Genomic DNA, 26,236 nt, shown 5'->3' on the forward strand with positions numbered 1-26,236 from the left:
ATCCTGGAACATTAAGCTGCCAGTCCTGCCCATCCCTGAGCCATGTTTCTGTAATTGCTATGATATCCCAGTCCCATGTTCCTAACCATGCCCTGAGTTCATCTGCCTTCCCTGTTAGGCCCCTTGCAGATACAAATCACTATAAATGCCGGAGGAAACATCACAGTTAACTATCCGCATCCATGAACACCAACTAGCCACGAAACGACCTGACCAGCTTTCCTTAGTAGCCACACACTCAAATGACAAGCAACACGAGTTCGGCTGGGACAACGCTACTATTATAGGACAAGCCAAACAGAGAACAGCCAGGGAATTCCTAGAGGCATGGCACGCATCCACAGATTCAATCAACAAACACATCGACCTGGACCCAATATACCGGCCACTGCAGCGGACAGCTGGAACTGACATCCGGAAGCGGCAGATACAAATCACTATACATGCCGGAGAAAACATCACAGAAGCGCTTCACAGGAGGCTCCCAAGCACTGAGGATGTCACCTAGACAGGGGACAAAACATCTGCAACACAAATTCCCAGCTCGGCGAACAGAACCACAACAACGGGCACTCGAGCTACAAATCTTCTCCCAAACTTAGTTTAAATCCTCCCAAACAGCTCCAGCAAATTTCCCTGCTGGTATATTAGTTCCCTTCCAATTTAGCTGCAATCCGTCCTTCTTTTACAGGTCACTTCTACCTCGAAAGAGATTCCAACGATCCAAAATGTGAATCCTTCCATACACCAGTTCCTCAGTCATGCATTCATCTACCGTATCCTTCTATTCCTGCCCTCACTAGCTCGTAGCATCGGGAGTAATCCAGTTATTACTACTCTTGATGACCTCCTTCTTAAATTCCTGCCGAACTCTCTGTAATCTCCTTTCAGACTCTCAACCTTTCCCCTTCATATGTTGTTTGTTCCAGTGTGGACAATGACCTCTTGCTGGACCCTCTCCTCCTTTAGAACATTCTGCTCCCTCTTTGAGACATCCTTGATCCCGGCACCAGGGAAGCAACACACCATTCTGATTTTAGAAATGTCTGTCTATACCTTGAACTAGAGAATCCCCTAACACAATTGATCTCTTGGAACCAGACGTACCCCTCATTGCATTACAGCCAGTCTCAATACTAGAAACTTGGCTGTTTGTGCTACGTTTCCCTGAGAATCCATCCCACTCTACATTTTCCAAAACAGCATACATGTTTGAAATGCATATAGCCACAAAAGACTCTTGCACTAGCTACCTACCTCCATTACCCTTCCTGGAGTTAACCCATCTATGTGACTGTGTCTGAGACCCCCCCCCCCCCCCCCCCCCCCTCCTATAATTGCCATCTGTCACATACTGGTGTTTTTGCAAATTCCTCATTGCTTCTAACTGTCTCTCCAACTGATCCATTCGGTCTGATAAGATTCGCAACCAGCAGCATTTATGGCAGATATAATCTGCAGTAACCCCTAAACTTTTTTTAAACTCCCACATCTGACAAGAAGCACATTTTATTCTACTAAAGGCCATTTTTGCTTCTTCACAATCTGTCGACCCAGAAAATAACACCGTCTTATTCCTCTACAAACACTGCGCCAGGTTAAATTTATAGTTATGGCTTTGATTTTAAGTTTAATCAAAAGACATACCTCCAAAAACATATCAAGAAAGAATCCACTCTACTTACTGCTGCAGACTTTCTGTAGGTCACACTTAAAACAACAATACACTTATCTGCTTCTGTGCTGTGATCTTCGCCCAACAGTTCCTCCAAGATCAGTTGTGAATTTCACTGTTTGTTAATTTACTCAGACGCACTCTGATGTCCAGCGATCCATGAGTTCAAACAGCAGTGTCAGTTTCTTTCTTTCTCTCTCTCCTGCACTGACCTCACCATGTGCTTCCTTTGACTGTTCTTTAGTGGATTATTTCAAATTCAGATTTAGGAATCACCGTTTCGGAATGCAGTTGGAATTTGAGCAGTCTGTTCGTAGTAATGACTTATTTCATATTGAACCATTTTCTGGTCCTACTTGCATAGATACCACCTTTCTGAAAATCATCCTTACAGAATGCCTTTGTACAGGCATGAAAGGCTACAACAAATGAGTATATAACGTCTTTGTGCCATCCTTAACAAAATTGATCAATTATTAGATCAATGCTGCTAATACTCCACGTTTTCAATGTGATCAATGCACACCTCAGGGCACACACCTTTATCACTTATAGGATTATCGTACAACTCTCAGGAATGTGATTATACAGTGAAAGTAAAAACCTAAGCTGAGAATTTTCAGTTTAGTAATTAAATGTTGTTTTAAAAGCCATATTTTCTGAAAAACTCCAAGGTAATTGTATGTCCAGACTGAAAGAAGTAAAAGTTTGAAATTCATGCAGGACTTTTAATATGCACAAACTTTTATACACCATCCATTTATTTGTTATTTTATTAGTAATGATGCCTGAGGCAGAATAACAATACTATCATTAACTTGTCACACAAGTCAGCAATTGCTACATAAACAGGACATTTTAGCATGTTATTTATGCTAATTCTTCACTTTTTTTAATTCAGTGTTGCACGTTTGGTATAGGAGAGAGTGGGTATCAGCAGACAGCTTGATTGAAGGGTTGTGCTTTAGCCTCTCAGCTGTAAATTGTTCTCACCTGATATCCTTATGACACTTCAATCAGCGACCTATGGACAATGATCAAAAAATGAATCCTAGTTTTGTTAGGTTGGGGGTAGGGGAGAATTTAGATTCAATGAAGTGTTTAAACCTGGAATTCTCCCTCTGAATTGCTGAATCAATCACTACTTTAACTAGCTGAGCCTCTGAAGAGGATAGGAAATCTCATGATAGGGGCGCGTACCCTTTTGGTCCTTCACACACACTTCACGCTAGTAAAGTTGCTCAAGTTATTGATCTCATCATCGATACTATTTTCTGAAACTGATCTTTTTATTACTTTACTTCATCATTATTTTTGTGGCTTTGGTAAATAAACAGTCAATATTTCCATTAGTGTCCTTAAAAATCTTAGCTCCACAACAGATTCTCTCTCAATATTTTCTATTGTCAACAAGTTCAACTTATATAGTTTCTTCATCATTTGTGTCTTTTATTCCATTCATTTATGGGGTTGCTGATGATGTTGGCTAGATAGTATTTATTGCCAGTCCCCAATTGCCTGAGAAAAAGTGGTCTTGTGCTGTCCCTTGAACTGCTGAAGTCCTTGAGGGTGTGGGGATGCCTGTTAGGAAGACTTCTTTTAACCTAGCAACAAAGAAGGAATGCTGATATAGTTCCAGGTCAAGTGTGTTTTTTGGAGGGGAAGTTGTAGGTGGTGATGTTCCCGTGATTTTGCTGCCCTCATCATCTGATACAAAGTTCTGTCAGGTGATTTTTTGTTTCTAATTTTTCCTATGGTGCCCTTTATGTAATATTGCGAAACAGAACTGCAGCACTATTTAAAATTGAGTTGAATTGTCATCATAGGCTCAAATCATACCTCAGACATATTTTGTTCCTATTTCAGTACAATCCCAGATCTTATTTTCCTTTTGTTTAAATTGTTGCCTATTTCTGCTGTCTTTCATCGATGTAAGAAATTTCAGGAATTTTATTCTATCAATAATCCTTTCCTTGGGCCTCTGTTTAAATTTTTTTAAGCACATTATTTATTCTGATTCTCTGTTGCCATTGTTTTACATTTGAAGTTGAGTTGCCATTTCTGTAGTGTTAGAGGCAGAATGGAATGGCTCCCCTTTTTTTCACTCTTTACTTGATTGAACAGGGTTTTGAGATTTTAAAAGAATGTATTTGCAAACTCATTGTGTACTTAATTCTTTACATTTGGATAATAAAGGATTAGCTAAACAGGATTTCTTGAGTTTTTCAAGTAAGGAGTAGTTTTGTTTATGCACAAACCCAGCCAGTTAAAATGATTTTAAAAAAGTGAAAAGTTTGTCTCAACTTGTGCAAAATGTACATACACATATAAAGCAAACATGCTAAATACAAATTATAGAGTAAGAGGTTTCAGTGACATTACGATTCACAAGAAAGAGATATGTAAGAGTCCACTGGGTGTCTGAGATGGCTGTGGCTATGAAAAATCTTTGTACCCTCGCGAGCAGTTTAAGATTGAAGCTGACGTCTTTTTCTTTTCCTAAAAACATTGCTGTGGTGCTCAAATCTTCCTTTAAAAATCATTTGTCTGCTGGAATGTGGACACAATCAACCTCAGCAAACAAGGTGGCATCTTAGTTGGAATTAGAGTGGAGGGGCATTAGCAGCTCCTCCAAGGTGCTGGGTGACTTAAAAATTATGCCCTCTTTAAAAAAACATACAGAGCCAAGTTGGTTAGGCCACTTTTGGAATATTGTGTGCAATTCTGGTCTCCTTCCTATTGGAAGGATGTTGTGAAACTTGAAAGTGCTCAGAAAAGATTTACAATGATGTTGTCGGGGTTGGAGGACTTGAGCTACAGAGAGAGGCTGAATAGGCTGGGGGTGGTTTCCCTGGAGCGTTAAAGGCTGAGGAGTGACCTCACAGGTTCACAAAATCATGAGGGGCATGGATAGGATAAATAGACAAAATCTTTTCCCTGGGGTGGTGGCGTCCAGAACTAGAGGGCATAGGTTTAGGGTGAGAGGGGAAAGATATAAAAGGGACCTAAGGGGCAACTTTTCCATGCAGAGGGTGGTGCCAGAGCAAGTAGCGAAGGTTAGTAAAATTGCAACATTTAAAAGGCATCTGGATGGGTATTTGAATAGGAAGGGATTAGAGGGATATGGGCCAAGTGCTGGCAAATGGGACTAGATTAGGTTGGGATATCTGGTTGGCATGGGCAAGTTGGTCCGAAGATTCTGTTTCCGTGCTATACATCTCTATGACTCTAAGATGATCATGTGAATTTTCTCCTATTGTAATCACAAGTTCAAACAGTCCATTTCAAACAGTAGGTTTGGTTAGCTCTGGTCTGGGTAAGGAAATCAAGGTCTTTTGTCCAAGCAATTAACTTCTGAATGGTACTTTTTTCATTTGTTAAATGCTATGAATATAACCATTCTGATTGGCAAGGGAAAAAAAAAGCTGTTTATACATTTCCAGGGATTTATTGCTGTGGTGGGATCTTCCCTAAACTTGTGTCTCCATGCCAAGGGAATGAAATGCGGGCTGCCGAGTAATGCAAACTGGCAGCCACTTGTGGATTCAGTCAATGCCTTTGTTTTAGTTAAAAGTTGTTCTTTGTAAAAGCAGTTCATTAACTATCTCTAACTAATAATTTAACAATCAATACTTAATATGAGCATCTCTTCACAAGAATAGACTTTTTCCCAAGCTATATAGATGACTCTGCACCCTATCATTTTGTTTTTAATTATCTACAATTTCTTGAACTTTGGTAACAATTGTGAATGATTGTAATCTTCTCTTGGTGCCCATTTTCAAATCACTATTAATCAGTATTGAAGTTGAGTTTAATGTCATTGTTGTTAAGTTCATTACGATTGTGAGACTTTATGAGATGGTTATGTTTTAAACGGTCCATTTTGATTTGAGATAAAGTAATGTCCTGTTATGGGAGTGAAGAAATAGTACTGGAATCTGACCAGAGGCAGGGCCATGTGATTCGGTTGACGTGGAACAGAACTCCTAGTTGAAACTCAAGTGCTAGTTTTCACACTTTGATGCAAAAGTGGGTCAGCTGGTTCAGACATCTGAAAAGAATGCCATAAACAATAGCTGCTTTGCCAGGCATAGACTGTTTTTGTCTTAACCATCACGTAGAATGTTGGTGAGAATGGATTCCCAGTTTGAAGAGATGGAATTTGTTGAGAATTAAAGTGCAAGGTGTCACTAGAGGGTGCCTTGTTACTAGAAATTGATTTGATTGTGCTTCGGGTTTTGAGTAAAAGGGTCTAAAAAAAAGACGCTATTCATCCAGATGTTGCATGCAAACCAGCCTGTTTAATACCTAAGAGAAATTTCAAACTTCAGCTGCAAGGTGTAAACCATAAATTGCTGTGGCATTTACAGTTGTAATTGGGAAGAGTATCCTTTCTATACTTGGGCAGTTAAGATCATGTAAATTTTAGTTTGTTTGTTACATTAAGAATCTTAAAATTACAATGCTTGTCCTATGACTCTTCTTTCAGTTGTTGTGCAATATATATCTCTTAAGTTACAAGCCTCTCAGGATCATAACAAGAGACGCTTCATATTCCTCTTCTATTTGTATTTTATGATACCAAATGTTTTATGATTATAAAACAATTCTTTGTAAAAAATAAAAGAGCAAATGTTTCAAAATTGATTTTTAAAAATCTGGTGATAGCAACTTCAGTTGCAAGGATTTTGCATATTTTAAAAATTGAAATCAGTCTAAAATGCAGTATGGAAAGTGCATTTGCCCAATTTTTGAATGTTATATTTCAGAACTGACATTGAAAGGGAAATGCCATTTTAATGCTCTTGAAATTATAATCAAGGTTGTGCCTAGTATACTTGGTATACTTTATCTTCACATATGTTTGTTTGCTTTGTTGATGGCAAGTACTGAGTGATCGGCACTGTATTGGCACAAATGCATCCGGTTCAGAACAACTGTTCCCCAGTGTCTGTAAAATCCACAAACGATTAGTATTGTACCTGAATATTAGCTCATTCTGGAAAATTCTATTTATGAGGTTTAATTTGTAACACAAACACAGCCATCAATCTTTTTAAATTAGGCAGTATTTTCCTAGGTAAAATCTTACCTTTCCTGCCAATTGAAATTGTCGTTGGATTTTGTTTGACCATGTGTAAGCCCATAGCAACTGCAATCTTGTTCCTTAGATTGGCTTGCTGTTATTAAATCAGTTTTTCTTTCAAAATTATTAACAGAACGGATAATGAGGGGGCTTGGTAATATGATACTTTGCTAGTATGATGGCAGCACATAAAGCTGCTATCAATCAGATTTTTTGACATAACGTTAGCCTGGTTTTACTCATGTGCACAAAGTTAGTATTATCAGTTATGCCCTTTTAATATTGAACTATTTGAAATTTTCATGAGCAATATTCTGTACTACTAATTTTAAAAGAATTTTGTATCAGTACCTTTTTTTGTTATAGAGAGGAAGGACATAGGTTAACAGCAGCATTATCCCAAGAGATACACTCTCTTGAATTGATGGATTAGCAATTGAGTTAATAAGAACTTGACTTGCCCAAAAGTAGAAAGAGGTGCAGAAAGGGATGTGTGGTTGCATTTTGTTAGAGGGAAGGAATGTTGGAGATCAATGGAGAAAGTTGCCAGCAATCGAATGAATGAGAGTGGGCCGAAAGAGGCTAAAACCCTATTCTTTGGAGAGCAATATTATCTTTCAAATTATTAATTCCTTTTCTTCATCTGAAGAATTGCCACAATTTCGGCACCCATAAGATAAGAATGCCATAGCTGTGCACTATAAAAGAGCTTCAAAATGCATATTGCAGTTTTGCAATACAGCATTTTCCCTAACCAAGAGAAAAATACCAAATGTGATGGAAACATATTAATTCATGTGTACTTATGAATGAAGAACAGAAGTAGGCTATTCAATTTATCAGCCCTGCTCTACCATTTAATAAATTCATGACCGATCTGTTTGTGTCCTGAATTTCACATTCCCGTCTATCCCAGTAACTTTTGATTTCCTATCAAGAATCTATTGATCTTTACTTTAAAATTATCCAGTGACTCCACCTCCACCACTTTCTGATACATGGAATTCCAAAGTTGTACAAATCTCTGAGAGAGAAAGTGCTCCCTCATCCATGCCCATTAATTACGGTAGCTCCTAATTATAAAATGGTTTCTCCCAGTTCTAGACTTGTCATGGAGAAAATGTTGGGAATCACCGGGAGACTCCAAGTTCTTCAAGAAGTAGGTCTTTTATTTGCAAACAAAAAACCGTGACCCTGAGAAAGCAGATTCTCGAATGCCCACTAACCTCAGTGTCTGTGGTTTTTTATATCTTGTTTCTGTCAGCTTATCAGCATGTCCAACTATATTAATCAAACTTCAAAGTTTGTGAGAAGATTTGTAGTTCGGGTGCTCGTTGTTGTGGTTCTGTTCGCTGAGCTGGCAACACAAATTCCCAGCTCGGCGAACAGAACCACAACATTAATCAAAGTACTTCACTCTAGCTACACAATAAACCAGTGATGTTAGTTCCCATTATCTCTTTAGTTGTACATTCTACTTAATGTTATTCTAATGTCATGGTTAGATATTTATGATCACCTCTGCTACAGTGATCTTCCGTTCAAGACTAACCTATCATGATAGATATTTAGCTATTCCATCTATTACAATAGTCTCCTGTCTCAAGCTGACTCTACTAACCATTAATTAGATATTTTAATGTCATGTCCCAAATATTTATGGTCCCAATCCTGTCATAATGACACTTAACAGGGAAACTAGCTCTACTAACTGTTATCTCATCTCGCCATAGTGACCTTTCAGCCTTTACCTTACTCTGCGAATTGGTGTAAGAGCATTCCACTATTCTTATCCCATCCTGCCTTCCACAGACCACAGATTGCCAGTGGTCTTCATGCTTTAACCCTTCCCATACTTTCATGCTCTTTATTTTCCATAGACTCTGCCACCAGAGTAAACATCCTTTTCAACATCCATCCTGTCAAAATCATTCAGGGTCTCTTAAGCCCACCTGTCTAATCACAAGACAATCCACTGATTCCAGGTATCAGTCTAGTAAGCCACCTCCAACACATTTAATTCTTTCTTTCAATAGGATGAACTGCACACGCTATTCAAAATACAGTCTCACAATGCACTGTATAACTGACACAGTTTCCTTTTATGTCCAATTCCCCTCCTATTAAAGGATAGCATTCCATTAGCCTTAATTACTTGTACTTGCATACTAATGATTTGTGATTCATGCACTATATTAGCTAGATACCTCTTGCAATTCTGCAGTAATTTCTGGTTTAAATAAGACTTTTTTTTTTCCTTCCATTCTTCCGACCAGAGTGAACAATTTCCCACTTTTCCACATTATATTTCATCTGCCAGATCTTTGCATGCTAACTTAAACTTTCCATAATTGACCTGCAACCTTGCTTTGCTGGAACACTGCAGCAGAGCTCGCATGTTGACATTTCTGTCCTAGGCCCACTGCAGTGTTCCAGCGAAGCCCAGCACAAGTCAGAGGAGCAGCATTTCATTTTCCGTTTAGGCGTATATAACCGAAACGGATTTAACGTCAAGTTCAACAGCATCAGATCACAAACATTAATTTGTTCTGAGTAGACCCCCCCCCCCCCCCCCCCCACCTTCCTTCAGTGTCTTGTTTGCATAGGTTGGCTCTCAGCAGAGCTGACCTGTTTTCTGCTATCAATGTGTGCCATTAACACCTATTTTTGATCTATAAAACCCATCTACCACCATTTTGCTTTTTGCCCTGGGCACTGCCACCATCTGTTCCACTTGTTCCTTTCATCTTTGTCAACAGCATAAAAATCATCATTTTCCAACCTCTTTCTGTTCCGAAGAAGAATCAGATTGGTTTCAATGTTAACTCATTCGCTTTCTATTTGTTATTCTCCAACATTATGAAATCTTTCCAGAATCAAATTTTGGAAAATTATCATCAACACGTTTACAACCTCATGAGCCATCTCTTTAAAGATCCTAAGCTGAAGTTCCTCCGGTCCTACAGCTCCATCAATATCCTTTGTACCACTTCCCTACTGATAATTTCACCAAGTTGAAATCCTCTTTCACTGTCCTGATTTCTAGATATTGGTGGAATATGTTTTGAATCCACAATAGTGAAGACAGAAGCAAAGTCTTTATTAATTATGTCTGCATTTCTTTTTTATTGACTATTAACTTCTCATTCTCACCCTCCAGAGGACCAAGACTGACTTTATTTACTCTTTCCCTTTGCAGATACCCTTAGAAGTTCTTCATATCTCTCATGCTGTAATTTGTTTGACCTGACTAACCCTTGAGTTATTCACTGCCATTCTTTGTATTCTGACCAGTCACCTGACCTGAAATTCACATTTGCACAGTTAAATGTTTTGTCCTTCAGTTTGGTTTCCTCAACGTCTTTGGTTACCCATGGATGGTAGGTCCTTCTCTTGGAAATTTTATTTGAGCTAAGAATATACTTATTCTGAATATTCTGAAATATCCTTTGAATGCCTGCTCTTACTGATCTATCTCTAAACTAATATTCCCTGGTTGATATTGAGAAAAGATAGCAAAGAAGGAGGGAGCTGAGTTTGTGAGTTATTTTTGATGTGTTTGAGGCCCTTCAAGTAGTTCCCAGCCACTAAAATACTTTCTTGAAGCAGTCACTTTTGTAATGTAGGAAAATATGGTTGCTTTTTGTGCAAGTAAGGTTCCACAAACAGTAATGAGATGAGGGCCAGGTTTCAACTAAGTGCAGTCATACTGCTAGAAGCACTTCCCTGCTATTCAGTGAATGGTATCTGGGATTTTAAAAAATTCCTCGGATGTAAAAGATATATCAAAAGATGGAACGTCTAACAGTGCAGAACTCCGTCAATATGGTACTGAAATGTAGCCTAGATTTTGTACTTGAGTCCACAGCCTTCTGACTTGCAGGCAGAGTTGCTTTCATTGAGCCAAGGCTAAAGGCTCGACTGTAGAAATTAATGGGGATAATTTGAGAGAATGCTTTTTCGTTAGTTTAGTATTAGAGCTATCACAAACTTATTACAGAGTGAAAGTTCGTACTTAAAATTTTCCACAAGGTGAATTCTTAATTAATTATGGAGATGCATCAAACATAAGCTGCTCATTTTCTCAAAAGGATTAAGAAGAACTTGACCATTCACTGAGATGTGTTTTGCAGAATTGCCTGTTTCTTTAAAAAAAATTATACAAATTGATGGATGAATATTCACTCTCCTGTTTTTTCTTTAAATGTAAGCAAATTTCATTTCTTAATTTTTAGATCTCAATTCTTTTCCCTTTCAAAAAAAAGTTATTCCACATTCAGTATTGTAAAGTCATTGTAGTCTCTCAGTTAAATGCGTGAATACTTTTGAAATTGTCTGTGAAAAATTGTACATTTCCTAATTTGTGCTTGACATGAGCTCATTAGAAACCAAGCCCTATGGTATTTTTTAATGTCACCTCTCAGGGAAAAAAAAATCTCCAAAGAGTATTTTGTGTAGGAATTGTGGAAAAGATTTTAGTCAGCATTTAAACAAAAATGTTAACATTCCAGGAACATGTTGTGCAGCATATTTTCTTCAATTGTGAATTCTTATGTTCCAGAGACACAGATTTGGGGTATAATGAAAATGTTTTAAAAGATTCCTTTTCCCTTTAAAAATAAAACTTGGGCATTTATTTTTGTACATCATTTTAAAAAAAGGTTTTTAGACCAGATCATAGTTCATGCGAAATATAGTAGCAAAATTGTTCATTTTTTTTCTGTTTCATGAGTTGTTACATTAACCCTTTAAGGAATTTTAAGAGTGGTGGTTTGATTTTCGAAGAGTATGAAATTAGTTTTTTTTAAAAAATTGTTCATATTCCTCATAGAGTCACAGAGATGTACTGCACGGACACAGACCATTTGGTCCAACTCGTCTATGCTACCCCAACCCAATCTAATTCCACTTGCCAGCACCCAGTCCATATCCCTTCCTATTCATATACCCATCCAGATGCCTTTTAAATGTTGCAATTATACCAGCCTCCACCACTTCCTCTGGCAGCTCATTCCATACACTCACCACCCTCTGTGTGGAAAAAGTTGCCCCTTAGGTCTCTTTTATATCTTTCCCCTCTCACCCTAAACCTATGCCCTCTAGTTCTGGACTCCCCCACCCCAGGGAAAAGACCTTGTCTATTTGCCCTATCCATGCCCCTCACGATTTTATGAATCTCTATAACGTCATCCCTCAGCCTGTGACGTTCCAGGGAAAGCAGCCCTAACCTATTAAACCTCTCCTTATAGCTCAAATCCTCCAACCCTGGCAACATCCTTGTAAATCTTTTTTGAACCCTTTCAAATTTCACAACATCCTTCTGATAGGAAGGAGACCAGAATTGCACGCAATATTCCAAAAGTGGCCTAACCAATGTCCAGTACAGCTGCAATATGACCTCCCAACTCCTATACTCCATACTCTGACCAATAAAGGAAAGCATACTTCACTATGCGATCTACCTGCAAGTCTACTTTCAAGGAGCTATGAACCTGCACTCCAAGGTCTCTTTGCTCAGCAACACTCCCTAAGACCTTACCATTAAGTGTATAAGTCCTGCTAATATTTGCTTCCCCAAAATGCAACACCTCGCATTTATCTAAATTAAACTCCATCTGCCACTCCTCAGCCCGTTGGCCCATCTGATCAAGGTCTTGTTGTAATCTGAGGTAACCTTCTTCGCTGTCCACTACACCTCCAATTCAATGTCATCTGCAAGCTTACTAACTATACTGCTATGTTCCTATCCAAATCATTTATATAAATTTTGAAAAGTCGTGGACCCAGCACCGATTCTTGTAGCACTCCATTGGTCACAGGCCTCCAGTCTGAAAAACAACCCTCCACCACCACCCTCTGATTTCTATCTTTGAGCCAGTTCTGTATCCAAATGGCTCGTTCTCCCATATTCTAGGGGACCTAATCTTGCTAATCAGTCTCCCATGGGGAACCTTATCGAACACCTTAATCAAGTCCGTAAAGATCACGTCTACAGCTCTGCCCTCATCGATCCTCTTTGTAATTTCTTCAAAAAACTCAGTCAAGTTTGTGAGACATGATTTCCCACACAAAGCCATGCTGACTATCCCTAATCAGTCCTTGCCTTTCCAAATATATAGGAGAAAGTGAGGACTGCAGATGCTGGAGATCAGAGCTTAAAAATGTGTTGCTGGAAAAGCGCAGCAGGTCAGGCAGCATCAAAGGACCTTTGATGCTGCCTGACCTGCTGCGCTCTTTACAAATATATGTAAATCCTGTCCCACAAGATTCCCTCCAACAACGTGCCCACTACCACGTTAAGCTCACTATAGTTCCCTGGCGTCCTTACCACCCTTCTTAAACAGTGGCACCATTAAATTAACCAACCTCCAGTCTTCTGGCAACTCACCTGTGAGTATCAATGATACATATTAGATTACATTACATTACAGTGTGGAAACAGGCCCTTTGGCCCAACAAGTCCACACCGACCCACTGAAGCGCAACCCACCCATATCCCTACATTTACCCCTTACCTAACACTACGGGCAATTTAGCATGGCCAATTCACCTGACCTGCACATCTTTGGACTGTGGGAGGAAACCGGAGCACCCGGAGGAAACCCACGCAGACACGGGGAGAACGTGCAAACTCCACACAGTCAGTTGCCTGAGGCGGGAATTGAACCCGGGTCTCTGGCGCTGTGAGACAGCAGTGCTAACCACTGTGCCATCGTGCCGCCCACACATATTTCAGCAAGGGGCCCAGCAATCACTTGCCTAGCTTCCCACAGAGTTCTAGGGTTCACCTGATTAGGTCCTGGAGATTTATCTACTTTTATGCATTCTCAAGACATCCAACACTTTCTCCTCTGTAATATGGACATTTTTCAAGATGTCCTTATATTTTTTATCTTCCATGCCTTCTCTACAATAAATACTAATGCAAAATACTCGTTTAGTATCTCCCCCATTTCTTGTGGCTCCACACATAGGCTGCCTTGCTGATCTTTGGGGGGAGAAAGTGAGGTCTGCAGATGCTGGAGATCAGAGATGGAAATGTGTTGCTGGAAAAGCGCAGCAGGTCAGGCAGCATCTAGGGAACAGGAGAATCGACGTTTCCTGAAGAAGGGCTAATGCCCGAAACGTCGATTCTCCTGTTCCCTAGATGCTGCCTGACCTGCTGCGCTTTTCCAGCAACACATTTCCATCTCTGATCTCCAGCATCTGCAGACCTCACTTTCTCCTCAAAGATTTCAACCTACTGCGAATCCTCTTACAAGGATGCCTTCCTTGAAGAAGCTCTCTTTCTCCCTCTACAAAGGTTTCAGTGAGTCCCTCTCTCACTGCACCCCCCAGGTCATCTCCTCTGCACAGCTGATCTTTGGGGGGTCCTATTCTCTCCCTCGTTACCCTTTTGTCCTTAATGGACTTGTAAAAACCCTTTGAATTCTCCTTAACCCTATTTGCCGAAGCTATCTGTTTTGTTGTATTTGCTTAAGGCCTATATTGATTGGTCAGTGTGTGTTTTAGGTTTTTACTGTGAGATGTTCATTATACCGAACATAGTGGGAGTGATAAATCTTTGGTTCTTACCAAGGTGAAGTTTGTATCGGCACAAGTGAAATTAATTCTTTGATGCATCTTATGTTATTAGGTGCAAATAATAGGTAAAGGTTTAAGTACAGTTTTCATCTACTGAAGGAGTTAAGTGTGACAAGCCCCTAATGCTTCAGCTTGTAAAAAAAATCGATATCCTGCATATGGATATGGATAGACTGAAATTAGCTGTCAATTTTTAAACTCTAACCAAATTATTGGAATATTCATTTATTTCTACTTCAGTGATTATTCACTGTTTGAATTTTAACTTTTGAGGAATTCTTATTTGACTCTTTTCATGGTAATATAACCTAGATTGTGTAGATAATGAATAAAAGCAAAATACTGCACATGCTGTAAACCTGAAACAAATAATGCTAGAAAAACTCAGCAGCTCTGGCAGTATCTGTGGTGAGGAAAACAGCTAATATTTCGAGTTCAATATGACTTTTCCTAAGTTTGACCGAAGGGTCTGTTTCCATGCTATATGACTCCGACTCTATAACTCTATAACTGATGTCAGTAATGAAATTATTTGTTATGCTTCTAAATCAAGGATTGTGTGTTCATGTGTTACTTTATTCCTTCACAATTTAGTTTGGCACATCAGTATAGTACTGCATTGTAGGAAATACTGAACTGTTCTCCTGACTTAAACTCTCATGGTCCTTTTTTTTTGGAAAAGGGCTGAGTAGTTGACCTGGTGTCCCAGCTAGCATTTCTCCCTCAACTCATGCCATTAAAATAAATGATGTGGTGGTTGGTAACCTTGCAATATGCAGATTTGTTGTTGCATTTCTAATATTTAAAACATTTATGACACTTCATTTGTTGTTTTATTCTTGTGCAAAATGTGATGCATTTTAAGTGAACATTTCATTTGAGCAGTGAAGTATTTACTTCATACGGCTATTTAAATAAAGAAAATAGCCTGCTTGATTAACATGTGGAAGTGCTGGTGTTGGACTGGGGTGGACAAGGTCAGAAGTCACACGACACTAGGTTATAGTCCAGTGGGTTTATTTGAAATCACAAACTTTCGAAGCACTGCTTCATTGGACTATAATCTAGTGTTGTGTGACTTCTGACCTTGCTTGATTAAGAAGGGAAAAAAATGCAGATAATTTCAGAAAAGGATTGTCAGTTGTTTTTTTCCTTCTTGGTTTTTAGGGGAAGGAGAAGAAGGTTCAGTTTTTTTTTGGCAGTGATGTGCTTTAGAAAATTTTAATGTGTGAACAGTGCTGTGTCGATTTAATTTCTGTCATTATTTGTAGAAATAACTTGTTATGGGTGTTCAACTCAGGTAGGTTCTGGTTTTAATCAAAGTGTAGATATTTCTCATAATTCATGTTCAGGCACGATACCAAATGACGTAAGAGCAGCATTAGACCTGACGGCCCATCGAGTCTGCTAGACATTCGACCATGGCTGATATGTTTCTCAACCCTACTCTCTTGACTTCTCTCTGCAACCTTTGATCCCCTTACCAATCAGGAACTGTCTATCTCTGTCTCAAATACACTCAATGACTTGGCCTCCAAAACAGCTTCACCATCCTCTGGTTGAAGAATTTCCTTCTTACCTCAGTTCTAAAGGATCATGCCTTCACTGCAAGGCTGTGCCTTCGGATCCTAGTCTTGCCTACTATTAGAAATATTTTCTCCCTGTCGATACTACCCAAGCCTGTAAGTCTCAATGAGGTTCCCCCTTGTCCTTATAAGTCCTCAGCCACTTCTCATTTGACAAGGCCTGTATCCCTACGATCATTTTTGTAAACCTCCTCTGGACCCCCTCCAACACCAGCACATCCATCCTTAGATACAGGACTCAAAATTGCTCTTAATATTCCAAATGCAGTCTGACCACAGCCTTACAGCCTCAGCAGTATATCCCTACTCTTTTGTTTTAGACCCTCAAAACGAATCATAACATTGCATTTGCATTCCTAATTGTCGACTGAACTTGCATGTTGCCTAATGGGGACGGTAAACTAGAAATCCTAATTCCCTTTGTCGTTCAGATTTCTGAAGTCTTTCTCCATTTGGAAAATAATCTGTGCCTCTATTCTTCCAACCAAAGTGCATAATCTCATGCTTTCTCACATTGTATTTCATCTGCCATTTCTTTGCCCATTACTTAGCCTATCCAGGTCCTTCTGCACCCTCCCTGTCATCTCAATGCCACCTGTCCTTCCAATTATCTTTGCATTATCTGCAAACATAGCAACAATGCCTTCAGTTCTTTTGTCCAGATCATCGATGTATGATGTGAAATAGCTGTAGTTCCCACAGTGACCCCGCCGGAACCCCACTGGTCATCTGCTGGCCTCCTGAAAATGACCCCTTTATTCACATTCTCTGCCTTCTGCTACTCAACCAATCCTGTATCCATGCCAGTACCTTGCCCCTCGCAGCATGGACTCTTATTTCGCAGCCATCTTGTCAAAGGTCTTGTGGAAATCCAAATAGGTTTCGTCTGCTAACTCTCATTTGTTTCACTTGCTTGTTATTTCCTCAAAGAATTTGTCAGGCCTATTTTACCATGCACTTCTAAGTACTCAGTAATCTCATCCTTAATGATGAACTCTAAAAACTTACCAACAACTGAGGCCAGGCTAACTGACCTACAGTTTCCTGTCTTCTGCCTCTTCTAGACTTAACTTTAGTTTGCATTCTGCATGGATGCTGCCTTACTCACTGTGATCTCCAGCATCTGCACTAATTTGTACCTGCTCCTGTTCCTGTAACCCTTCCTGACTCCAGTGATTCCTGAATGTTTACCATGAATGCCTTCACAATCTCCTCAGCTTTCTCCTTCAGAATTTTGGATTGTAATCAATCTGGTCCAGGCTATTTATCCCCTTCAGCTTCCCAACACCTTTTCCAATGTGATGGTTACAGCACTCACCTTTGCCTCCAACTCTCTTGGAGTTTTAGTATGCTACTGGTGTCTTCAACTGAGAGGATTAATTCAAAGTACTTATTCAGTTCCCATTGCTACTTTTCATTTTCCACTGCTCCAATGTCCATTCTTGCCTCTTTCATACCTTTTATATATCTGAAAAAAACTCTTGCAATCTTCTTTTATATTGCGAGGTAGCCTACCTTTTATAGTTCATCTTTGCCTGACTTATTGCTTTTTTAGTTGTCCTCTGCTTTTTAAACACTTTCCAATCCTCTGGCTACCAAGGCATATCTGCAGCAGGTGGGACTTGAACCTGGGTCTCCTTGCTCAGAGGGAGGGATAGTAAGATGCACTACAGGAGCCTTCAAGTACTTTCCAATGCCAAATTTGAAATAATGGCATAAGAAATGAGCTAGACATTTCCCACTGGACCACAGTGAAGAGGAATCAAATGGTGTACAGTGGGTTCTGCTATAATGCCTTTCTTCAACATGACTTGGCTTTGATGCGATTGAAGAATTTAGATGTTATTTGTAGAATGCAAACTTGCCTTACCTGTATTGACTATAACCCGATTCCAGCCCTATTAGTTTAAATGGCGTGGCTATTGTGCGATTTTCTCATAACGTGAGATCCCTCGAAAATGGAACTATCACGTTATATCAGAACCAACTGTACTTTTTTTGTCTTAAGACCAAAAAGCACTAAGTTTGTATTTCCGGTCTTTGCTGAGTTGAGCTTTAGCCAGCCGAGGGGAAAAATTGGAAAGGTTTTGCTGCTTATTGCTGGAAGTGTTTTCACAAATGCTGGATGAGGCGAGGAACAATTTAACTGCCATTGTAGGTGAATGGGACATTTATGCTCAATGTCTAGAAATGGGCAATATCTGCTTGAGCAAAGTATTGCAGACCACCTGCAACATCATAGCCCAGTTCAAAGAAACATGTTGCTTAGTAAATCAAAAGATTGTGCTTGAGTATGAATGTCTTTTTTCAGAGGCTGTAGCTTCTGGAAATAGAAGTTAAAACACTATTTCATAAAAGAGTGCAAATATTTAAAGAAAAGGAAATGAAATGAAGCTTTGTTTCAATCTTGTTCAGTCATTTTGCTGTGCATGTTAAGCAAATATTTTATCTGGATGCTAAAGTATTCACTATTACCACATAGGCATGTAAATGAAGAAGGGCCTGTTTGATTAAGAAAGAAAACAGCTATTTACATTGTGAATACAATTTCACAATGTTAGAAACTGTAGCCCTATTTTAATTATCCAACCCACAGCTTCCTTGAAGGGTTTGAAATAAATTTACCAATCTTGTTGATTAGCTCACTTGGCTTGATGGATGATTCGCAATACAAAAGTGACACTAACTATGTGGGTTCAGTCCCTAAATCGGCTGAGGGGGCTACCATGAAGGATTGCCGCCCTCAATGTCTCCCTTCGCCTGAGGCATGGTGACCCTTAGGTTAAACAGCCATCAGTTGTCGCTCTGTAATGGGAGAGCAGCCTTGTGGTCTCCCATTACAGAGATGATCCTTCATTAGATGTTTATACTCCACAACCATCTGATGAAGGAGCAGTGCTCCAAAAGCTAGTGTTTCCAAATAAACCTGTCGGACTATAACCTGGTATTGTGTGATTTTTAATTGTATATGTTCATAATTTTGCAGGCAGTAATTTTCCTTAGATGTTCGTTACTTTGTGTGACACATTTTAAAAATTTTGAAGAGTTTCTGTCTGGTGGAAAAAACTTTGTATTGTAACTTGTATTCCATAGTCTGTTACTGATGAAGACTTGACCTACCAGCCAGGTCAGGAGCAAAGGAACACAGAACAGATCTTGCCCAAGGGTGTAATTTTTTTAAAAATAAGATCCAGTTGACAAATTTTGAAGCATTCTTCGAAAGGGAAAATATCTTAATTATGGATCTTTTTATAAAAATCTAAATATAATCATCTAGCATATTATCTAATGTTTCTCTGTTGGCAGGCAATTTTAGATGTCAAATTTGGGTTTGCTTATTTAGTTCTTTCAACTGCTTTTTTTTTATTTAAGCTGATGCTATTACAGACTGAACTCTGGCATCATAGATAATCTTTTGTTTTGGTTTTAATGAGGCGGTCTTTCACTCAGACAGAAGCACAATGTTGCAGATTTTGTTTGAACAATACCAAAATTTATTGAGCAAAATAAATTTAAAAATTTTAAAAATCAGTTAACAAATTCAGTGAGTTTAAATACGTTAAACGATAATCCATTAAATTCAAAGTACTCCTTTATCAATTCTTTTTTTAAAAAAGTGAAAAACAAATCTCTTATGCAGCAACCCTTGTACAGTATTTGTGCCTGAATCCCCTTGTCTGTACCTTTGATGACTGGAACATCTTATAAAACCTGAGTTTAAAACAAACTTGACTCCAAGTCCTCTTCAGGGTTTTGCTCTAACACTTCTGATCTGGGACCATCACTAACTCTAGTTTTACTGTGTTCCACTCTCCTCAGGAGCATTGCTCTGCGCATACATCTCCAAGTAAAATCTCTCACTCCGAGCTATGTTAGTTTTCTCTGAGCTTAAATAAAGCCTGAGAGTCCAGAAATTTCTAATTGAGAGCTTGATTTATATTTGTCCAGCTTGCTGCGTCATAAAAGCCTAAAGTTAAAAAAAATTCTGTTAAGCCACCAAAGTCAGCCTTTCAAATGTTTTAAACCAAATCACCATGACTACAGTAATACTTGTAAGGTAGTTATTAACTTTGTACACACAGACAACCTATTTGTTAGGAACTCAAAATTTAAAATCCAAACATAAAATAAACGTGAAAAATCGATAATTTGTATGACACTTGGGTAAGGAATGGTGCCACGGCTATTCATTTCAAGCATTAATATTTGCACCAAGCATTTCTGGATCAGGTAAACCATGAGTTAAAAAATGAAAACCAGCACAAATCTCTTAGTTATTAACTATGTCTGAATAGTTTCATCAAATTGAGTAACAGGGATGATTGATAGTGTTGGTGTGGTTGATGTGTGTGTAAATGGACTTTGAAAAGGCAGTTAAGGTTATACCTCATAAATCCATAGGATTAAATGGGTAGAGCTGCATGGATACAAAATTGGCTAAGGGGCAAACAGTGAACAGTTGGGGTTTTTTTAGTGAAGGAAGTAATGTTCTCCAAGAGGCTATAATGGATTGAAAGGGATGTGATGTGTATACATTCTTTATATCTATAAAAAATCGGGGTCCTGTATATTCTAATACACAGCCTCCAGTGCATGCAAGTGTGCCACTGAGAGCCTGAATATTTTGAATTGGCTGTCAGTGTAATTAGTTGCACATTCAGGATTACTTTGAATTTAAGAGACAATGCATCTAATTTAAAATTTAAAACACTTTTGAAAATCAACTGTTCGTCATCATCCAGCTGTTGCATTCTCTGTTGCAACACTGCAGCCAATCAGAGTCTACTTGTCAACAATCAGCTGTCTTCTCTGATATAATATAAATGTTATTCACTTTAAATTGCATTTTTGTTCTTGAAAATTGTCCTCCTGAGTGCAAGCTAAAATGTTTCTACAAAATGTATTTTTTGAGCGATAGTTATTATCATTTAAGCAGGGCATGTTAATCGCATCAAATTGTTTGAACAATCTGAGGAAGTAGTTATTCTGAATACCTGTATTTACTATTTTCAAGTAACAGTTTCAAGCCTGTCTGCAGGTTTTATGGTTTTTGCTGCTGCTTTAACTGTTCTCTAAATTTTTAGTTGTTGTGCCAAGGCTTTTCCTAGATCTCTGTTTGCTTCTGTCATCACCTTTCTAAATTTTCTTACCTTTATACTTGTAAGTTGTTTCATGGTCTTGTCGCAGGAATTGTAGCTAATGTTTTCAGTAAATGAATAAGACTACACAATGATGTTAAGCTGAATGCATTTTCACAATTATTGTTTTGATGATTTAAATCTTCTGACACAGTAACTTTTTTGTTTTAATTTTCTCTTTCCAGCAATCTTCACCTTCTTCCTGATTTGCTGGTTTATAGCATAGATCACACATTAGCTTGGATTTTTGAAATATTAGCAAATATTAATTAGAGTAAAATTATAAATATGTTAATTTAATCCTTGATTATTAAATCAGGTGAACCTTTACAACTATTGATAATTTCAGGCAAACATTATTGAGATTTGCTTTCATTTTAAATTCCATCAGTTTCCATGCTAGGATATAAACCCATATCGTCAGAGCAGTAACCTGGACCTCTGGATTATTCGTCCACTGACCTTACCATTACACCTCCATCTACTACAGTTTTCTTGCTGTATGTTTACAATGTTTAAATTTATGTTAAAGCTGAAAGAAGTAAATAAAAGATTGCCATGTACCTTTTGGTGGAGCCAAGTTACCACTGTCATAATGTACATAAAATGACCAACACAGGCACTGGAACAATGCCAGCACAGGCTCCTGGCAATTCACTAACGGGGTTTTAGACTGCTGGACGTAGTTGATGGGGAATAAAAAATACCAAAAAACAAATTCTTGCAGGATAAACCAAGAAAAGGACTCTCTTTTGGGAATTCAAACAAACGAAAATAAATAATCTCCATTGATCTTCTGGCATAAAATAGCTGTAATTACTTTACATAAAGCAGGCATGTATACTTCAACTTTTAGAACCGTTAGCCAGAATCTGATTGCCCACAATAAGTAATTTGTAAAATAATATATTACAGCCAGTCTGAACTCCATCATGAAATGCATAGTCAAAGTTTTTTTCTTTAGTACTTCCAAATGTTTTGACAATTAAAAGGTTTACTAAACAAATAATGCCTTGAACGATTAATGAGCTCAGTGTGAATGACTGCAAAAGAGTCTTTGAAATGCTGCAGTGCTCCAGAACTATTCAAAGTAATGCACTCCAATAGTTTCCCATGGACTGTGTTAGTGCTAATAGATTTCGACATATTTTCTTATAAATCATTGGAAGATTGGGTCTATGATTTTAAACCAGTCCACGATGAAAGGCTTTGCTGCCTTCTGACTCTTAGTTTGGTCAGTCTAAACCTGACTCATAATTTAAAAAAAAAACATCAATTGGATAGCACCTATCACAGTCATATGTTATGACTATGAACCTTTATAGCCTGACGTACTTCTCATGCTGATTTGGTTGAAGCTTTTCGCCTTGCACTAATTAGGAAAGTTCTCGAGGAATACCAAAGTAAAGGATAAACTCCATTTATACACGCTGAAAGAAGAGTGCTGATTGACTGACCAGTGGACCCTGATCGATAGAGGCATGTCCTGAGAAAAGAACCACAGAATGGCTACCACCTATTTAGTTGTGGTGATAGGTAACAAATGCTGGCTTTGCAAGTGATGTCCACAACCCATGAAAGAACAAATAATGCTCTTTGTTAATGTTAGAAATGTCACTGCTGGTTAAAATGCTGCAAATGGATTTAATCAAATGCAGGGTCTTTTGAAATTCCAATTTCAATATTGTGTCGAAGTATGTAGTGATGGCAAACAATAGGTTATTACCAGTGCCAAACATCTACGGTACTAATATGGCATCATACAATGGGCAGCATCAATAATCTAAATGCACTGCAAAACAATCAACTTGTAATCTTACAGGATGTGCTAACAACAAATTTAAATAAAGTATTTGACTGCACATTAGTTACAGCAGCTGGAAAGAAATCTTTCAAGTTTTTTTCTAATAATGTTTAGACATATCAATCTAAGACGAGTTGATTTTAGAAACACTGGTGGCATATACACTGTACAGATACCTAGAAGGTGATCAGAATTAAACTTCTGGAATGTGGGAGTAAGCTACATAAGAAGCTGCCCTAATATTGTCTAATATTCAAAACAAACCAAACTATGTGATACATTCCATAAACTATCAGATTGACAGGCAGGAGGCTGGAAAAATACAGCGAGTCAGGCAGCATCAGGAGGTAGAGAAGTCAACGTTTTGGGTGTAACCCTTCTTCAGGACTCAGGGTGGGTATAAGGGAGCTGCAGATAAAGGGGGTGGCAGGGACAGAGTGGTGAAGTGGAAATCGGTGAAGACAGGTAGAGGGTATGACCTGGTTGGTCACTGGGAGGAATTAATCCGGTTGGCGACAGGAGGAGTGGAAGGTGGGGGAGGGGGGAAGGGGATGGGAATGGAGGTTAGTCCAGGATGATCGGAAAGGGAGTGGGAAGGGGAATTAAAATGGGCGTGACTGGGAGGTCCAGTCGGCCCCTATGGACTTCTCTGAGATGCTCGGCGAACTGTTCTAAGTTTACGTTCAGTCTGTCCAATGTAGAGAAGGCCTCATCGGGAATACCTGATGCAGTAAACTAGGTTAGAAGAGAGGCAGCTTCACCTGTGTCTCACCTGGAAGGACTGTCTGTGGCCCTGGATAGAACCTGCCAGTATACTACCACCTTATCTCCATCCAGGGCTCCAAACAGTCCTTCCAAGTGAGACAGCGGTTCACCTGCCTCTTTTCCAATCTAGCTTACTATATCAGGTGCTCCCGATGCGGTCTTCTCTACATCAAGGAGACCAAACATAAACTTAGGGAATGGTTCGCCGAGCATCTCAGCCAGGCCAGCAGGGATTGACCGGACCTCCCAGTCACCGCCCATGTTAATTCCCCTTCCCACTCCCTTTCTGACATGATCATCCTTGGCCTCCTCCATTGCCACAATGAACCAAATCGCAAATTGGAAGATCAACACCTCATCTGCTGATGCAGCCTACAGCCCAGAGGACTCAACATTGAGTTGTCCAACTTCAAATAACTTCCCTTCCCAGCCCCTCCCCTCCCTTCCACTACTCCCTGCCACCAACCTGATTCATTCCTTCCATTGACCAACCAGGTCGTACCCTCTACCTGTCTTCACGTATCCCCACTTCACCACCCTGCCCCCGCCACCCTCTTTATCTGCAGGTCCCCTTGCACCCACCTCCAGCCCTATAGAAGAGTTATACCCGAAATGTCGACTTCTCTATCTCCTGATGCTGCCTGGCTTGCTATGTTCTTCCAGCCTCCTGCCTGTCCAGTTCGGATTCCAGGATCTGCAGTTTTTATGTCTTTAATAAATTATCAAGTCGGCCAGAAGAGGGAAATCAATTGCGCTGAAGACAATATGAAAATAGGAAAGTCATTTTGTCAGGGGACTTAAACCATCCATATAAAAATTGTGAAAACACATGAAAATTAATATTATTGCAGACCTTCTACCCTGACCATCTAGGCCATCAGCATGTTATGGCCTCCTCCCATTAAAGTTTAGGCTCCTGCCTGGTAACAAGGCAGACAGTCTGACCAGAATTATCAAATCAGGCATACTCTCATAGACCTTTACCAACACCTTGTTAATATCAGGGTCTGATACCTGATAGGCGATTGAGCTCCATAAAGTATTTGAAGCAACGGAAAAGGTTAATCTGGAGCTTTACATTTCTTGATCATGACAAACATATGCATATTTACTAATAATTTTAGAAGTCCTATCAGGAAATTTTTTCATGCATTGTGTCATCTGTAATGAGATAACCCTCTTGATGTAAAGTTGCGAAGGCAAAAAACCTTAGAAAAAAGTGGAATACTGTAATGGGAGACTTTGATATTTCTGAAGGATAAACTTAAATGTCAGGAGCAGATTTCCTAATTCATAACCACTGAGAGTCTTTGCATAAAGTTTGTTGGACTCGATCTGTTGATTACACTCATAGTGCACTGTACTCACTTGTCTTAACTGAATTATCCAACTAGAGTATGTGCAAATGTAAATTAAGTTATCTTTTCTCTTCGCAAATGCTGACTGACCTGCTATGTCAGGTTTAGGTACATGGATCATAAATTATTCTTTCTTGCTACCTCAGCAGTAGTGTATTTGAATAAATCCACTTTTCTGGTTGTAAAACCTGATGTCATCAACCATCTTGCATACTTTTAAAGAGTTAGGCCTTTGTATTCACAGCATTCAGGCAATACATTCAGGCATCACCAGTATCAAACTAAAATTACATGTTAGTTATATGTTTGAAGTCCCAATCTTCATGCAGCAAAGCAGCTTGGATTGTTTGACTTCACCAACTGGGTTGTTGAAAATAGTTGGAAGATCAGGGTAATTATTATTTAGACCTTTCCATTTTGGCCCGGAGGAAGTCAGTACAAACCTACTTGTATAGTAAGATACCGCCCTTGTTGATTTTTGTCTTTCTTGGTATTGTAAGGAATGCAGTGAGATCTGTGTTTTAAATGAACTTTATTTGAGAGAATGATTGATGGAGATTAATTCATTTTAGTATAATATATAGGAACAACAATTAGTCATATTTCATAATTATTTGTCTTGCAGAAATCATCTAGAAAAGAACCTTCAGCTGTTAATGGACAGAGTGGATGAAATGAGTCAAGATATCATTAAATATAATACCTACATGCGAAATGTAACTAAACAGCAACAACAGAAACAGCAAGTAAGTCAAATCAAAGCTACAACTTCCTATATTGGCAGAGTTTAGAATGAAGAAATACCATCAACATGCTATCACTACAAGCTGTGGTAGACGCAGACTTTACGGTTGCCCAATAATTATGTCATGGAGGTTATTCTTAACTGGGGGAAGTGAATCACACCCTTTGGATTTCATGTTCAAAAACCTTTTAAAAGAAAAACATCCTTTTTGTTAGCCTGGTATTTTTCTTTCCTCATTTTCTCTGTTTCTTTTTGACACTGAGTACTCTGTTGGCCTCCTTTTCTCCCTCCGGGAAAGGTCAGTTTTCCTCGTGGTGAGTCAAACCTTAAGTATTTGGCAATCATTTGAAAGTTGTCAGTGTTGATGCTGTGAATACAATTGCATCCTTAGATACCCATCTGTGAATTTTGTTCTCCTATAGTAACTTGAGATGAGCATAATTCAAATACACCATTAATCTTTTTGAGTAAAGCAAATTGTGCATTGTATGT

General features: G+C 38.9%; 1 protein-coding gene across 1 annotated transcript in view; it reads left to right on the plus strand.

Moving 5' to 3' along the window:
- Window positions 1–26,236, plus strand: part of eif3hb (eukaryotic translation initiation factor 3, subunit H, b) — a 113,289-nt gene that overhangs the window by 81,747 nt on the left and 5,306 nt on the right. The window contains exon 6 of the mRNA XM_043688999.1: window positions 25,625–25,745. Within this exon, the coding sequence (XP_043544934.1) occupies window positions 25,625–25,745 (121 nt within the window). The remainder of the gene's footprint in view (window positions 1–25,624; window positions 25,746–26,236) is intronic.

The sequence above is a fragment of the Chiloscyllium plagiosum genome, chromosome 4 (assembly GCF_004010195.1).
Source record: "Chiloscyllium plagiosum isolate BGI_BamShark_2017 chromosome 4, ASM401019v2, whole genome shotgun sequence".
Classification (NCBI taxonomy): domain Eukaryota; kingdom Metazoa; phylum Chordata; class Chondrichthyes; order Orectolobiformes; family Hemiscylliidae; genus Chiloscyllium; species Chiloscyllium plagiosum.